This window comes from Anser anser, assembly GCF_964211835.1.
Source record: "Anser anser genome assembly, chromosome: 1".
NCBI lineage: Eukaryota > Metazoa > Chordata > Aves > Anseriformes > Anatidae > Anser > Anser anser.
In genome coordinates, this window is record NC_139720.1 from 190728618 (window position 1) to 190745983 (window position 17366).

General features: G+C 41.3%; 1 protein-coding gene across 3 annotated transcripts in view; it reads left to right on the forward strand.

Annotated features, from left to right (window-relative positions):
• The window catches only part of LNX2 (ligand of numb-protein X 2), a 62043-nt gene extending 47267 nt beyond the window's left edge, over positions 1-14776 (forward strand). For all 3 annotated transcript variants that reach the window (XM_083833891.1, XM_083833892.1, XM_083833893.1), the window contains exons 5-10: positions 1688-2065; positions 3609-3755; positions 5869-6046; positions 7669-7900; positions 9546-9704; positions 12369-14776. In XM_083833891.1, coding sequence (XP_083690017.1) covers positions 1688-2065; positions 3609-3755; positions 5869-6046; positions 7669-7900; positions 9546-9704; positions 12369-12504 — 1230 coding nt within the window. In that variant the 3' untranslated portion in view covers positions 12505-14776. The remainder of the gene's footprint in view (positions 1-1687; positions 2066-3608; positions 3756-5868; positions 6047-7668; positions 7901-9545; positions 9705-12368) is intronic.
• The last annotated feature ends 2590 nt before the right edge of the window (positions 14777-17366 follow it).

The following is a 17366-nucleotide window of genomic DNA, read 5'->3' on the forward strand; positions in this document are numbered from 1 at the left end:
ACATAGCGTTTTCTTGCCCAGTCACACAAGATTTGACTTTTAAGATCTCCTTTTAATACTGAGGGGAGCAACATTTAGTAACTGCTACAAGCAAGTGCACGTTGTGTATGATATACAGATAGGTGCCTAAAAGTGCTCTACAAATTGTCCCTTTTTTATGCTGGACTGTGGCAGCAATTTATGTAAAATATGTTCTAATGAGAATCTGTTTTCACAAGGAATGCTAAGGCTGTTTTATTCTGGAGCTGTGAACTGCCTTGTAGAAAGAAGAATTAAATTTTATTGCATATATTCTTGTATGCCCTTTGCAGGCTTCCATATTTTATGTATTTACTTTAGCTAGCGACAGCTAAAAATAAAACTAAATTTAATTTAAGGGCTCTGACAGATGAGCCCTGGTGGATTTCGCTGGTGGCAGCTTTACATGTTATTTCTTCAAGCTGTGCCTCCCCTCCCTCCGCTCAAGGTTACATCTGGTCTGGGGGCAGCGGCTGCATTGCTCAGGATCGGCTGCCCAAAGCCCCTCAGCTCAGATGTGTGATGTAAATGTGATGGTTATTGTACATAGATTTTTGGATCCTTCTCTTCCTAGTTTTTGCTGGGTTTTTTTTGTGTGTGTTTTTTTTATGATTTTTTTTTTTGGTATAGATATTTGACATCAATTTTTATAATTTAGTATACATTCCTTTTGGGTATTTTTTTTTCTACTTAAATCATGTGGGCAGGGGCTCTTCCATAAGGGCACAATAATATGTGCCAAGAATAATGTTTCAGTGTTAACTCTGAACCCCTCCTTACCCCACAGAAGGCAAATACTGCTTTTCTGCCAGGTTTTGTGGTGGTCCTGTTTTCTGCTAACTTCATTGCACTGTCGTTTTTTACCTTAACTTTACAGTGGAAGAGATGACTGAGGGTAACTGATCTTTGCATCAGTGGGCCACATAACAAACAGAATTCTTGTGGATAGGGAGGGAGAGCTTAGTTTGGTTTTCATTTACAACTGAATTTTGAATGATACAGGTTGCAAGTCTGAGATTCTGACCTCTACTGAAGTCAATGGAAAAGCTCCTAAGTTCATGCTAAGGCTTCAGAACCATTAAAACTGCCTTATCTTCTGTCTTAATGAATATATTTAAATATTCTGGATTTCAACTTTTTAATTTTTTTTTTGCATCGTGGAAGTACTGAATATTGTTAGATGTAAGCTTTCCTCAGAGATTTGGGTGAATTCTTTTTATAGCTATTATTTTTATAGATTTAAGTGATAATGAGCTTGATGCTGAAAGCACACGTGATGAAAGCTGAAAGCACACATGAGATGATGCTGAAAGGACACATGAGTTCTTGTTCTGGAGAACAAACTAGGTAAAGATCTAAGCAGTACAGGAGACCAGGAGAACAAAAACCATGGAGTAAGAGGGTGGAGGGCGTTCACCATTCAAGTAACGTTGTCACCTTTGTGGGAAATAGGTTTGTAGACAGAGCAGCCAAAGTGGGTTTGCAGAAAAGGATGGAAGGAAGAGAGCAGAAGCCCAGTACAAGCAGATAAGTAGGTTGCTCAGGGTAGGTTTTCTTGGATTTTGCAGAGACCTCTGAATTTAGTTTGAAGAGGACTTTATGTCCATAACGAGGAACAGTTAAACACATAAGAACAGCATTCTGATCTTCTTTTCTTTTTTTTTTTCAGGTGAATAGCTTTGACATCAGCAATGTGTCCCACAACCACGCTCGAGCTGTGCTGTCGCAGCCTTGCACGGTGCTGCACCTCACCGTGCTGAGAGAGAGGCGCTTCGGGAGCCGCACGCACGGCCACGCCGAGACCACCACCACCTCCTCCTCGAGGGAGGACAGCTTCCAAGTCACGCTGCACAAACGCGACTCCAGCGAGCAGCTTGGCATTAAACTCGTTCGCAGGACAGATGAGCCGGGAGTCTTCATTCTTGACCTCTTGGAAGGGGGATTGGCTGCTCAGGATGGCAGGCTCTGCAGCAACGACCGAGTGCTTGCCATCAACGGGCACGACTTGAAGCACGGGACGCCAGAGCTTGCTGCTCAGGTTATACAGGTAAATTGCATTCCCTTCCTGAAACCCTAGTTCTTGTGTCTTGTGCGAAGCCTGGGGTCGAGTCTGTCCCAGACAGAGCAGCTTGAGTGCAATACCTAAAAGCCTGCAAAAAAAGTTTGCTGTGATACGTGTTCTGGAAATAATGCTGCAAAACAGGCTCTGCTTTGGCACCTTGCATATGAAGTTCATCTCATTAGAAGTGAAAAGTGCATTCATTAGTCTTCCCTAGCATGCAGCCTGAATGTTAGAAAGGTGCTCATCTTAGTACCATGTAGCCTACTGCTTAGCCAAAAAAAAAAAAGGAAAACTATTATTATATTTGTGTATCCAGTTTTGATTTGCACTTTCTTTTTTTGGTCTACACTTAGTGAGACCTATAAAAGTGGGCATTGTTTTGTATTGATTTACCTGTGCATTGAACTGGGGGGCTGGAGTAGGAAAATGGTTTGCCAGGCTTCATAGAAGCAAGAGGTGGCAGCTAGGACCACAGAGTCGGTCTTCCATTGGTCCCGTGCAAATTCATTTCCTGAGTGTTCAGAAAGGGCTGCTCCAAATGGCTGGCTCTGCTCTGATCACAAATATTACCCAAAGCATTACACAATCAAGCACGTGTCCCCTTCCTATTCCTGCAGGAAAACCTCTACGCCACACCTGTCTCCTGGTCTGTAAGGAAACAGCTGCAGCACGTTGCTGCTTCCGCGCTGATGGGATGTTGGGAAAAAATGCTCTGTTTTTGGTAAAGTTGAAATAGACCAGTAGCAGGGTCTTGCAGTCCAGTGCAATTGCCTTTGGTTAACCCAAGTTTCAGCACCAAATAGGGAACCACGATTCAAATGAGTTGTAAATACATGCTTCAGGTATCATTTTAAGAGCTTCCATTGCAGTTAAAGGAAAATAACAATGATCCTGGGGATTGTAATGCCAGTTTCCCAGTTTCAGGATACAGTGAAATGGTCAGAATGTTACAGTGGGTAACTTTTTTCTGTTGAGATATGTTTTTAAATCAACGGTAAGTGTTGATACTTCATTTAACATCTGTTCTCTGAGTCTCCTGATATTCCCACATCTCCAGAATTTGTTGGTCTGCTCATATGTGACATCTTTCTCTGAAGTTTCTTTGGGAAATACCAAAGGTATTCAGAGCTTATGACAAAAATCTGCAGATCCTGGAACCATCATGTATGCATTTCTTCTTTTATTGATAACACATTGCACAAATTCGTAGAGGCTGCGAACGTTTTTTTGTTTGTTTTTAATGATTGAAGCTTCATAACACAGAGAGAATTAGTCCTTTTTGCAAAGAATTTCCAGGTGATGCAGAGGTAACACCAGGGGAAAAGAAGGAGTCTTAGTGTCCTCTCTGTTCTAGGGGGAACTGCAGCAAGAATCGAGTAAAGGACTGTGCAGTATGAGAAATCTGTGGCACCCCCAGGAACTGGAAGACAAGTTCTGCTGTCTTCTTGTTTCATCATATAATTTTCTTCCCCTCTGCTAATTATCAGTATCCTACCAACTTCTTTATTTTGCTTTATATATTTGACAGGCGAGCGGGGAGAGAGTGAATTTGATCATCTCTAGACCTACAAAGTCACAGACGGTCAGTATCATCCGAGACACTGGGACTCACAACAGCAACCCACACCAACACCAGTCCCAGCAGCTGTTTCACAGCAGACCCAACTCGCATAAGGTTGGTGTTTCTCTTTTAAGAGTTACAAATACGGTTTTTGTCATGTGATGGTCTAAGTGAGTATTAAGGCATGACTGGAAGAACAGGTTACATCTTCTTTTCGACCTGCTTAACAAAGATTTCCAAGTACTGAAGTCCTGCATCATGTCTGGAGTAGGAACAAAAGATACACAACTGCATTTCACTATTTTTTGGATTTGCTGACTGCTGTCATTCAAGAGTGTTCTTGTTTCTGCCACTGTGCTGGCTGCAACCAGCAAGGATAGGAGATTTGGTGCACACCATTCAATATATAAAGCGCACATTGAGGAGATGTGTCATCTCTTCCATGAGCCAACAGTGCCATTTGCAAGACTGCTGAGTTCTGCAAGGTCAAGGTAGGAGAGAGAGGCAGAATGAAGAGACATTCATGAAGCTAGTGTCAAATCATCCATAAGACTGCAGAAATAAAGCCTGTGCTTCAGGTGTTCCTGTGGTTAGAATGACTTCTCAGCATGCAGATTGTGTGAAATAATTGTCATGTTGACCATGTCAACCAAGCCACCTTTTCTCCTATCCATTCTGTTGGCATCACTGTTTAATGTCATAATTCTGCTGGGGGAATTTAAATGTGTTGAAAATATATATATTTTTTTTAAGTTTGGGTAGTTTCATAAAGGTGCAATGAGGCTCTAGTGAAAAAGGCAAGAAGCTTTTTTTTCTCCTAAGGGGCAAAGGTGAGGCTCCCAAATACTGTTAGTGGCTGTTAGTGCTTGCCACAACGATACTCCATATCAACAGAATAATTACAGCTCATCTGTAGCAGAGCCTGAACCCACTTTCCATCTACCAATATATCTTGTATTCATATTACAATTCCAAAGCCAATTAATTGGCTGAGCTGATTTCCCTAGCATACCAGTACCATTCGTGGTCTCTTTCAAAGTAGCAAGTCTCATGCAACTGAAAGTGATGACCAAGCTAGACTTGTCCTATGTTTTATATATTTTATCTTTGCTTCCCTATCATTAATCTACAGTTGGTTTAGAAGTCTTTTGGCTTAAAAAAATGTTTATATAATTGCGTGGCACCAGCCAGTTAGTCCTAAAGCCTGAAAACTCCAGGAGGAATTGTCCTTATAAGCTATGATACATATATTATGTGATTAACATGGATATGCAGGCAGAATACTCAGTCAGAAGGAACATGTGGCACTGAAAGTGGAAGAAAAGTTTCCATTTTCTAAGAGAAAGTGGGAGAATAAAGAAGTGTTTGTATTCAGAAGAATCTTCCAGGTTCTTTCTTCTGTTATTTTGGATTCCTTCCAAGTATTTTGTTGATTTAAGATGTTAGTGCAGGTGTACGTGCAGTGGTTTGAATGTATCACTAAATATCCTGAAGGGGAAAGGCTTGAGCGAGTGAAATACACTTTGATTCAGGTCTAAATCCTCTAGATAGGGAAAAGCTAAATAGGGGCTAAACTTTATAATTCATGTGTTAGAAAATGAAATGCAGTGTTTTCTTCTTGCTTCAGGTTTGGGCTTTCCTTACAATCATCAGGGAGTCTGCACAAAGCATCCATTAACAGCCTAGAGCATTGATTGGCCTTAGCTACTCGGTGCTCTGAGAGAGGCTACACATCAGCTGTGAAAGAAAACATGGCACATAAGGGCTTTAAATGACCCCTCTGTTTGATCATGAAAACATGTGTTTTTGTTTCTTATGGAGCTTTTTTGTAGTTGTGGGCCATATTCTACTTAAAAATGAGATAATGCTGATATTCACCAAGACATCAAAAGATTTATTTCTGCTTGGTTTCTAATCTTTTGACCATACAGTTTCATAGCACAGTCCTAAAATTTAGCCTGTTCCAGTATAAGAGCTAAAAGAAACTGTAGTGAGATTTTCAAGAAGGGCCTTTATAAACTTTCTGTCTATACTTAAGCATTTGCATGAGTGGCTTTTTTATTTGATCTGATGTAGAAGAAATCAAGCTGAAGCCAATTTGCACTACAGACTTAGTCCTATTAAACCTTGTCCAAGTGCCAAAGTATAGCTTTGGGGTGTATTTAGTTGTGTTATTAGTTTTTGTTTTGTTTAAGTTTTAACAATATTATTTATTCTTGTCAAACAGGATCTCTCCCAGTGTGTTACATGCCAAGAAAAGCACATTACTGTGAAAAAAGAGCCACATGAATCTCTGGGAATGACAGTGGCAGGAGGCAGAGGCAGCAAAAGTGGCGAATTGCCCATTTTCGTGACAAGTGTACAGCCTCATGGGTGTTTGGCAAGAGACGGCAGGATTAAACGAGGTAGGGCTTGGCTTTCCTGGTGGCACGGGTGGCCTCTGATTGGTTTTTGATGAGTGCATTCACTGAAATCAGGTGGTGCCATAATGTCTTTTAACAGATGTAACAAAGCCGTGATGAGTGCTTGTCTTCATGTTTCAATAATGGAAATACAGTATTTATTACCACGCTTTTAGGAAAGGGATGTTTAGAGAACGATAGCAGGGGAAGTGGATGAGATCAGGAAATGTCTGGCTAAATTCTTTACAGCCAACTGTAATCCCCTGAGCTGAGGGTCCGATGTGGTGCTTTGTACTGTAGTACACGCATCCTGTTTTTGTGTTTAATTTGGTGGGATGGGCCCCATCTCTGTTGGAGGAATCTCCAGTCCTCACTATAATATCTGAACAGCTCAGATGTTCCTGATGGCAGGTTGTAGCTCACCCAGGTGAAGTTTACCCCCAAAGCTACTTCTGTAATGACTGTAGAACTTGAATGCTCTCTTGTCCTTTGTCCAGCTGTTCCTTGGCTTTACAGAAGGATAAAGGGGACTGGGAGGTGGAGGTTAGACTCAGTGAGGTTAGACTCAGTGAGGTTAGACTCAATGAAGAAGACAGTCCTGAGTGATCAATATCTAAGCATTGATGATTAAAACATACTGTGCCATATGTGAAGCAAAGACTGCATATGGCATCTCTGCAACTCAGTGTTCACAGAATCTCAGATTGTTTTAGTTAAGAAATTTAGGGGGAAAAAAAACAACTTCACAAACTGCAAATTTAAAAAGAACAGTGTAGGAACCTCCTTATATGTTTCTGAGATGAATTACACCCACATACCAATGTGTAGTCTTTCTTTTTCTGTACTACTGTGAAAAGCACAATTGATGGAAGAATCACAATTGCTGTTTCATTATGTAATATTAAAGTAGCCACAGCAGCAACAAAAGTGATTTAGAGTTAAGCTGCACCTCAACTTCATCTTTCCCTGGGAGGCAAAAGCTTTCAGAAAAAGAGTCTCATTCCAAAGGTGACTCAATTGTTCACGTTTTTGCTTTGAGATTCCTGGCTTTCACCAATAAGTGAGCCATTGTGTGAAGGAGACTCTACTGCTTGGATGGTAAATTACATGCTTGTTTTCACCCTGAGGCATTTAAAAATTATTCTGAAATAAAATAAAAAGTGTGGCTTTGTTTTTAGTGTCTTGGACTCTTTCCAGATGATTATCTTTGCACAAATGCTTTCTTTCTTCTAGTAGATTGGTTTTTGCACCAACCTTTCCAGCAGTTTTTGAATTGCTTTCTGTTCTCCCAAATTAAAAGCTAAAAGAACACTCTGTAGAGCCTCACTTACCTTTAAGACTTGGTTACGTTGTGGTGCCTGAGTTGTTCTTTTCAGCATTCTTCCTTCCCTTGTAAAGTTTGGGTTGACCTGAGATATTCCACTGGGAACAGTTATGCATTAGAGTTTTAAACAGACAGGGTAAAGCTTAAAAACTAATGATGCTGTTCACGTTCCCAAGGTGCTAGTTCAGACTGTCTCAGCTTCAGAAAAATACAGTATTAGATGAAATCCTGGTGAGAGAGGTGCTGCGGGTATGAACAATCCTGGGAGACTGATGTGTTCTTATTTGCACCTCTTGAACAGGCGATGTGTTGCTGAACATCAACGGCATCGATTTGACTAACCTCAGTCACAGCGAGGCGGTGGCCATGCTCAAAGCCAGTGCTGCCTCCTCAGTAGTCGCCCTGAAAGCACTGGAAGTCCAGATTGTAGAAGAACAACCCCAGGCTAATGAAGAACAACTGAGTACCATCAGTGAAAATGAATACGATGCCAGTTGGTCACCGTCGTGGGTCATGTGGCTGGGACTTCCAAGGTACTGAATTAATTAATACAATAATTAGTTACAAAAGCAGAGGTGTTTTTAATTGTAGCACATCTGCCTGCCCAACCATCTCATTCTGTTTGCCTTGTGCTCACGATGAGGACCATGAACAGGAGCAATGTTTTCTTAGGCAACTGAAAGATGAAGAGACTTGGTTTATTCCCTCACAAACCATAGTAACTGCCCACGTGGATTCTTCTCATTGGAAATAAGTAATCTTTTCCATTGCTTAACCGTATCAAAATTTCCAGTAGAGTATCTAAAATCAGAGAGATAATTAATAAAAACCCAAAGTATTTGCCCATGTGTCTCTGTGCTAATCTACTACTTAAATTTATGAAGCCAAATATATCATGTTAGAATACTGGATCAGACTTTCCATTCTCAGACTTTTTACACAGGTTTCTTAAACACAAACAAGTCTGTAGATACAAATCCTCATGTATTTTTTTTCAAGAACCCACTACCATCTCTGCCAAACACAAAATCTCTTAAAGATTTGCAGCTCCCTCCCTCCTCTTTCCTAATCTGCAGTCTGCTTGACATCACCATGCTTCATTTTTACTGGTCTGTTTTTCAGTCTCTTGTGGCTTCAGTATAAACCTATTCTGGCGTTGCTTGCTATCAAGAAGAGCTCCCACTACAGTGAATAGTGTTGCTAACTTCAGTCAGAGTGGGCAGGTTAATTCCTCTTCCTTTGATAGAGTTACCAGGCACAAGCCTGTAGTTAAATGTAAAACAAGAAGAAACGAGTGTTTTGGTGGCAGAATACGTCTGAAGATAACAGAACCATGAGTTACCTAATCTCAATAAACAGCTCTCAGCTTTGGTAAATGTACTGGCTTTCCATGCCACGACTGTGGTTTACTGCTTATATGCTACAGAAGACCCTCTGTTGCTCCTACAGTTATGTTATTCATCGTGCTGCTGTTCTTTAAAGAGTATTGTGCTTTGGTAAAGAATTTGGCATCATTTTTACCCAGAAGTTAATTTCTAGTTTCTTTTTCTTTTCTTTTATTTTTTTTAATTACAGTCTCTATGTCACTGGCAAGAACGAATTTTCACTTAGGAAGTTAATGTATACACACCAGTACAGTTAGTGGAACATGATCGGCATTATTTACCTTCTGCGTAACACAATGGTTAATCATTTATGTTTTCATTACTGGTGATGCATCAGTTCAGAGATAAAGAAGGTGGTGCATGGACTTTCAGATCTTTTCTTTGAGTAGAAAAAGCCTGAACTGGCAGGGAAGAAAAATGCGCTGTATATTTGACTTGCAAAGTAAACATTGGATATCCATTTTTCCTCCACATTCTTGCCACCTGTGAAATCCCTATAATGCCATATTATTGTCAGTGTGCAGAGTTAACTGCATTTAAGTCATTATTCTAGCACTGCGTTATTTCTTTTTAAACACGTTTCTGTCTCAAGAGTGTGAGGTTTTTTGGTAATTGGCTCGAATATCGCAAAATTACCCTGTCTGGGAACAGAACTGATTACCATACCTCCCCTTCTCCTCTGTGCTTATTGCAGCAGTGATGGTGCGAGAGCAGGTGTTACGCCTAGCATGGAAATGTCTGTATGTGGTATACACGGCTTTTTCTCTTGCTGCCCTGTGCTTCCCTTCCACAGCTGCCTACATAGCTGCCACGACGTAGTGCTGCGGCGGAGCAATTTAGGAAGCTGGGGTTTCAGCATCGTCGGTGGCTACGAGGAGAACCACACCAACCAGCCTTTCTTCATTAAAACCATTGTTCTGGGAACTCCTGCCTACTTTGATGGAAGATTAAAGTAAGTAAAACACGAGTAACAGTAATAATCAATGCTTGTAAATAGTTAGGTGCTGGTGCAGCTCATTGCTTAGTGAAATATGCTGCAGTACCTGGTGCTGGGGGGCTCGTGCACTCCCACTGGGTGTGATGCAGGGAAGCACAGACTGCTTAGGTGGAGGGCAGGGTGTCTCACAGAGGTGATGCTTGTGCTGGCACCTCTGCCATCTCCTGTCCTCCACCTCAGCTGCAGTGCTGATGTCCCCTACCATTTCCTTCTCTCCATTTAACTCTTTTAGGCATAAAATACTGCAAATATCTCCATGTGCAGGCCTGGTTACTTTGTAATATATTTGTCTTCCAAGAGAAGTGTTGAAAAATTAAAGGACTTCTTTCTTTAAAATGGGGGAAACTGCTCAATCCTTTCATAAAGCCTTCTAAAGCCACTGCTGAAAACTGGTACTAAAGATGGGTGCTGCTGCTTTAATACAAAAGTGTTAAAGTAAGTGGAAAAGTCAATACCTCTGAAGTGATAGTTAAGGAACAGTGCCTTGAGAGTTATTAGCTGGCAGGAAAGACAGGGATAAATGGGGCAAGTTCCATGGAGACCCCCTGAGAGCTGGAGCAGAGCCCTGAGAGGAGAGGCAGGGGGAGCTGGGCTTGCTCATCTTGGAGCAGAAGTGGCTCTGGGGCACCTAACAGCCCCTTCCAATTCCTGCGAGGAGGTTATTGAGGACATGGAGCCTGGGCTCTTCACAGTGGTGAAGGAGAGAGGACGAGAGATGGCAGGCACAACTGAGCAAAAGAGGTTGAGACTGGGTGTCAGGAGAAACGCTTTCCCCATGAGGATGGTGATGCCATGGCACGGGTCACACAGGGAGGTTGTGCAGAGAGGAGGTTTGTGACACCCAACTGGGAAGGCCCTGGGCAGCCTGGTCAGAGCTTATAGTTGACCTTGCCTTGAGCTGGAGGTGGGACTATAGACTTCTGAGGTCCTTTCTGGCCTTAAATATTATATTATTCTACTTACACATTACATTGGATGCAATCCCCAGGTCTAGTATACATATATGTATCTTAGCCTCGTGTAGGGTTTCAGAATTAGGACTTACAATTCCTATTAAAGGAACCTATTAAAGGTTCTCTTGTTCATAAACTGATTTTTTTTGTGCACGTGTGGAGGTGGGAGTAAAAAATGTGCCATAGGTTTGTGAACGTTATGTGGCTTGAAGTTTTATGGCATGGTTTTCACATGTAGATTTACTTACAAAGGAACTTGAGAAAAAAATGTGCTTATGCCTAGAGCCTTGCCAGTAATTGATTTTTCAGTTCAATGACTAAATAAATAAATGAAAAAATAGTTTGGCTGAACACAAAATTAGATTTTTTGGCCAGCTATGAAACAGTTTGGATTAAATGAAAGATTTCAGTTCAACCCAAAGTAAATAATTTCAGATTGGGGAATTAATAACTAGAAGTCTTAACAGAAATGGAAATATATTCTTAAGAAGGGAAGAGTGCTTGTGGCCACACTCACCCCTTGTAAGGAATGGAAAAGATACTTGTCTGCAATATAGTGATGTAGTACCTTCTGTTCAAATTTACTGAGACTGTGGACTGAGAGTTGGACCTCTTCCATCTGCAAGGGCTATCGTGGGACCGGTCTTTCTGAAGCTGTTCCACTTTGTTTAAATTTTCGGAATGTTTTGTTAGGCTAGAGAGAAAGTGAGAAAATAATTTCACAGACCGGTAGTTAGGACAGTTTTCTGCCTACAGTATCTGTCTGATATGATTTCGTAGAAGGCAAAATGACTTCAGCAGAAAGGCTGAGTGAGACCCCACTCAGTGAATTGCACCGGGAGAGCTCAGGAGAGCATCTTTTTTACTATCCACTTTGGTGCCTCCAGTAGCTGGAAGGATCAGCGTCAGGAAAAGTCCCGTTCAGTCTCCAGCATCTCATTCCACTGCACTAGGGGATCCCAAACACACTCAGGTTGCGGAGAAGAGATGCCTGCAAGACGGAGCTTACTTAATGTAGGAAGAACATGGGTGCTTTTTTGAAATTTCTCTTGAACTTGTAAAAACTGAAGCATAACCCTTCAAGGCCAGTTTTCTCAGGGCCAGCATAAAGCACCCTCACAAATTTCTATTCCCTGCTTTAAACCACAGAGATGCTCCAGCTTCTCCGTTGAACCATCTGCTGTAGGAGATTTCAAGCCAAATGGTTACATTTCAGAAAATCATAAGCCATTGAAAACAAGGGTCTTGGTTGGAATGTGGTTGTTAACCATAAGTATCTTTACTTACACCTCCCACAGTAAAGACATGTTTGGTGTAAATATGTTATAATTCACACAAACAAATATAAATGCTCTGTTATACACATGCTATCTCATTATCTTCTCTTGACTCCAGTAGATCTTTCCAGCTCTCTCTTCTCACGTTTCCCTACAGGTCTGCTTTTAATGCAGAACTGTTTTGGTATTAGTGTTGAAATCCATTGATTTGGGAATTTCCCAGATGAGTTTCGTTAGTAAAAGAGACTTTAAAAAAAAACAGAAAGGGGTTCAATTTTGCTACACTTCCAACCTGATGGAAACCTACCGCCCCAAGTGCTGTTTTGTTGGGGTGTGATGGTTGTTGCAGAGCAGTTCTCATCTCTGGGTTTTCTTCTTGTGTTTTTTAGGTGTGGTGATATGATTGTTGCTGTAAATGGACTATCAACGGTTGGAATGAGCCATTCTGCACTTGTTCCGATGCTGAAGGAGCAGAGGAACAAAGTAACTTTAACCGTGATTTGCTGGCCCGGAAGCCTCATATAGATTTATGAAATCATTTCGGTTCAAGCAGCTTCGTTTTCTAGATAGCTGGCACAAAAATATCTTTTTTTTTTTCCCCCTATTGATACAGCTGGTTATAAGCAGGGCCAAAACTGCTATACTCACTTTCTTCGTTCTTTTCTTCATGGGCCTCTCAGACTCATTGTATGTTCTCTTTCCATCCTGAAATAGCCATTTCTGTTCGCTACACCCATCGCTGAGGCGAATGCAAATTCACACGTGCTCACACAGAAACTCCCACTGCAATAAGGCTGTCGTTGAGCTTTCCCTGTCAAGCAATAGCCTTGTACAGTCGGCAGAAGAACTTAGCGGTTCTCTGGGTTGCTCTGAACAGACCTAAATTTCTATGTAATATATAAGCGTAACAGCCACGTGCCCGTTCGTCCCTGAGATGAGAATGTGTGTCGGTAAGGCAGTGGCACATCCACCTGCTGCTCTGAATCAAAGTCAGTTTCCAAAGGTACGCCTTTCCATTTCGTAAGCCTTTCCCTTCGAGTCAGCATTTCAGACTCACTCAAGGAATCCATCGTACTCATAAGAAATTATTCAGTCCCCCTATTTTTCCTTGCAGGGCATCAGTGTTCATAGAAAAGTAGGACAAAAGCCTGATATTACTGGAATTTTTATAAAGTGCAATAATTGGACTCTTTGTTAGGAAACTTTAATATATTACAGAGTTTGTATCCTATAATGAACAGAAATGTGGAAGTAATTACTGTTGCAATGCTGGCAAGAATACACATGCCCAGGGTCGCCTTTGAGTGAATGGCTTGCAGTATTAGACTTTCCTTTACAAATGAATGTTTTGCTATGTCAGAGAATTTTGATGAACATTTTTACTGAGATCATTTTTACCGTTTATATTGTAGTTGTCAGCTCTCTTTATTCACATGGGGAAGCGATGCTTTGACTTGTACTTTGTAAATGAGAGAATTACTTGCAGAAAAAGCAAGCTATTAAGAAAACTCACGTTACGGTTTACAGGTGGGCAGGCTAGAAGGATGGCTCTTTTCGTTTAAGTCCAACTGCAGAGAAAGCTGCAAAGTTCACTCTTACTCTGTCACCTCCTGACAAATGTGCAAATGCCTTGATATAAAATGCTGAAATAATCTGTCTTGCGTTTCAGGATTCTTTTTTTCCTGTAGAGAGCACCTGCTATTAAGTTGTCAGTAAGAATAATACTGTTTATCTTGGATTGTATTTAGTATTTTTAAAAACAAACGTGTAACTTCTAGACTTTGCCTTTCCATGAGATTTGCAGGCTAAACACTCCTTTGTTTAAAAAAAAAAAAAAAAAAAAGAGGTGTGGGGCACATAAAGGAATGTGCTGACCTGGAGCAAAACTTGTGTGTTGTCAGTGTTCCGCATATTGGAAAAAGCTTCATTCGCAGACCAGGTTCACAACCTGAGCTGATTTTATGAATGACCTCTGTATTGTATTATTCATTACCAGAGAATGTATTTGAGAATCACGGCATATTTCGATTGTGAAGCATGAACTTTCTTTTCAAATTTAGCCATTATAATATCGGGGCATATTATCGCATGTCATTAATTCCAGTAGCTTTGTTTTAAACAGAAATAAAGTTACTCTTTTGAAAAAAAAAAAAAAAAAAGTAAAGATCTCATACGAATGGTTTTATTCCTCTCTATGATGTACGATATTAGTTTAATTTCATAATACTAAAATACAAATGAATGTCCTCTACAGTATATTACTGTATTGAGAATCTTACTTTCTGAAGCAAACACCAAAACGATTTGATACTTTAGCTGATTTGAGTTTCTTCCCATTCCAAAGTGGTGGTTAACTGGATACTTTGCTCCTAATGCAGATTTTTTTTGTAAAGTGTCTCTTACTGTAGACTTTAGGGAAGATCTTGACATATGTACTAGATTTAACTTTTTTTTTTAATTATTATTTTTAAAGTAACACTTTTCATTCAAAAACCTGCAAAAATCTGTTTTTTTTTCTTTTCTATGTGTATGTAACAAAAGCATGGGTTAGCTTAAACTGTGCAATTTTGTTTCAGTGTGTTGTAGCTTTTGATCAGAATGTTTAGTGAGATTTTTTTTTTTCTGAATGAATTCCTTTCCTGAATCATTTTGCCCCTTTCTCTTGTAGCTGCATAGTTTGTTTTTCCGTGCCTTCTGTTTTAAATTATTTCAAGATTTTTTTTCAAGATATTGCTATCTAATTGTATGGTATTAATGAAGGATGAATGAAAATAAAAGTTCATTCTACACATTGTAATAACTCAAAGTATTTTCTCACTCTTTGCAAAAGTTATGGGTACCTAAATGCAGATTCGGTTTAAAGTTTGTTTTTTTTCCATGTGGTTTATCACAAATCACATGCTCATCCAACCAGGGTTTCGTATCAGCTGTTTAAATAGTAATTCAAGCACTGAGAAATGTCTGTAAAGGGGAGGTAAGATCTATGCCTTATGGTTCTTCACCACAAGGAGCATTTCCTCCTCTTCCCTCCATGCCAGCTGGTACTGATCAGCTTGAGGATGTTTTCACAGCGCAGATTTGATGCAAGGAGACAGTCTTGCTGGAAACATCACTTTTTTAGGATCCCAGAGCTGAAATTTGAGCCTGCTGGTAATCGGTTCCCATCTCCATCTCCTGCAGGCAACTGTGCTCCGTCTTAAGATGTCTGCAAAGCTGGAATGAGCCTTGAAGCAATTCCTCGATAATTTGCCATAAAGCCTTACGACTCACGTTGCCCAGATTCCTATTCTCTACAGTAGTTAGTGGGTTAAGAATAGATGAATTCCTTTAAAACAAAAACATACTTATGTACAAAAATGCGCAAGAAGCCTTCTGTAACGCGACACACTGTGAGAGTTTTGATTTACAGGCAGATCCAGGATCTTGTTGTTGCAGCTGAATGTGCACAGAGCTCTTTTGTGGGGTGGTGGACCTAAGCATATGCAAGCTGTATCTTCGTGGGAGGAACACCATCCCCAAACAGCCGTATGAATCTCCAGCAAAGAATATAAAATAGTTTATTCTGCTTCACGGCATGCCAATGAACCAACATCTGAAGACATAATAGTTCATTTGCTGCTCTAAACTTTCTTTTTAGACTCGGTAACAACAGAGGAGGAAAATTCAGTGTTATAAAAGAATTTAGAGTTCTTTTATTCACAGAATCCCTGATGTATTTGGGCTGGACATAATGAAAGCTTAAACCTGGTTCTCAGATATATTGTGGTAGATAATATTGGAAGCAAGGCAAGTCCCACTCAGTCAGGAAACTTGACCATTTACTTCTCAGGCTGTTTCAATAGCTGGTGGAAATTTGTTGCCCATCTAAAGTGTGAGATCCTGATGAGATGAAATAACGAACAGACCAGGCAGGGCAGCAATGATGGCAAACGTAGAGGTAAGTCCACATGGTCACCACTTTGCACTGTGACAGCACACAGCCCAGCAAGATGTTGTAGCACAAAGGCAGGTCAATGAACATCCTCATCCCAGTTGTCTCAGACAACTTTTAGGCAAATTTTCCTGCTTACAAAGTGGATCTCCTCCAAGACATGGAAGAAGGAAATTTGTAACAGAGGGAGGGGCAGAAAATGATACGCAGTGACCTCGTCGTCCCAACACGTTGTTGCCCAGAGGGTGGGGAAAGCTTTAGACTCCATGCTTCCATGACAATTCCTGTGATGTTATATGGGTAGGGCAGCTAAATGGTGATGCTGTCCTGTTTGTTGCCTTACCGTGTGGATGGATCACCTGCATGTTGGTGCTGCGGTACGGATACAAGCGGCTTGGGAAACTTCAACTGAGAAATCAAAGAGGTGAGAGTGCAGCCGAAGGTGCACAGCCTGCTCGGCATCAGCCCTGGGATCTGCGGTGCGTGGTTGAGAAGGAGAAAGAATGCGTTTGGTTTTGGGGGTTGTTTTTGTTGTTAAGCTCTGCTGGTAAAGGCTGGCTGGAGGAGTCTGTGGGTTGCGAGTACAGCCAAGCAGAAACAGCACACTGCGCAGCGGGGAAAGCAAATCTGCTTCTGCCAAAGGAGGAACGAGAGCCAGCCACTCCCATCACAGGCAGGAGGAGGAATTGGGCACAGGATGGGAGGGGAGAGCCCCCGGTTGGGGACTGTCGATCTCAGGGGCAAATGCTGCATCTTTGGGCTGCCCCAATTCGCCCTCCTTCCCGTGCAGCAGCTCTGAACTATTTCTTTATACGTACACACACACATACATTTCTTTATAGCTTTCATCTGCACATCTCATCACATTTCATCTTCCAGCCAGCAGCTGTGGTCTCATTGATAGCTCAGCCCTGGATGCCTTTCGGAGAGGCAGTCTGCAAAACAGCCCTTGCTGCCTTCTGAGCTGCAGCTGCAAGGTTTTATGTGATCAAATCAGAAGCGTAAGTGTTTGCTTACCCTGTGTAACCCTGATCTGGGGTTGCCCAATGCTGCGGGTCCGTTCAATGTAGAGCACAGAACCTCTGCAGTGTTAGGGGTGCATCTGGCAGCTCTGCTTTGCCCCCAAATCCTAGTGTGTGGTGGTGCAAAGGCACCAGCAGGTAAATTTGGTCTTACACAGCTTTTCTGTTACGCTGCTGTTGGACATCACTGGAGGAACAGCTCAAGCAGAGATGAGTTTAGTAACACCAAGCTCTTTCTTCATGCTTTTGCCTATATATGTGGACTAATCACATTCTCTGCAGTGCACTTTGTGTCCTGTGCCTTCAGATTTGTAATAAATTGTGGCATATGAGCACTAAATGGCGGTGGAAATTAGAGCTGGATGTGTTTTGTTGCATTAACTAGTTTACCACTAGGCTGGACCTAGGTACTTCACGTACAGGAGATGGTATCA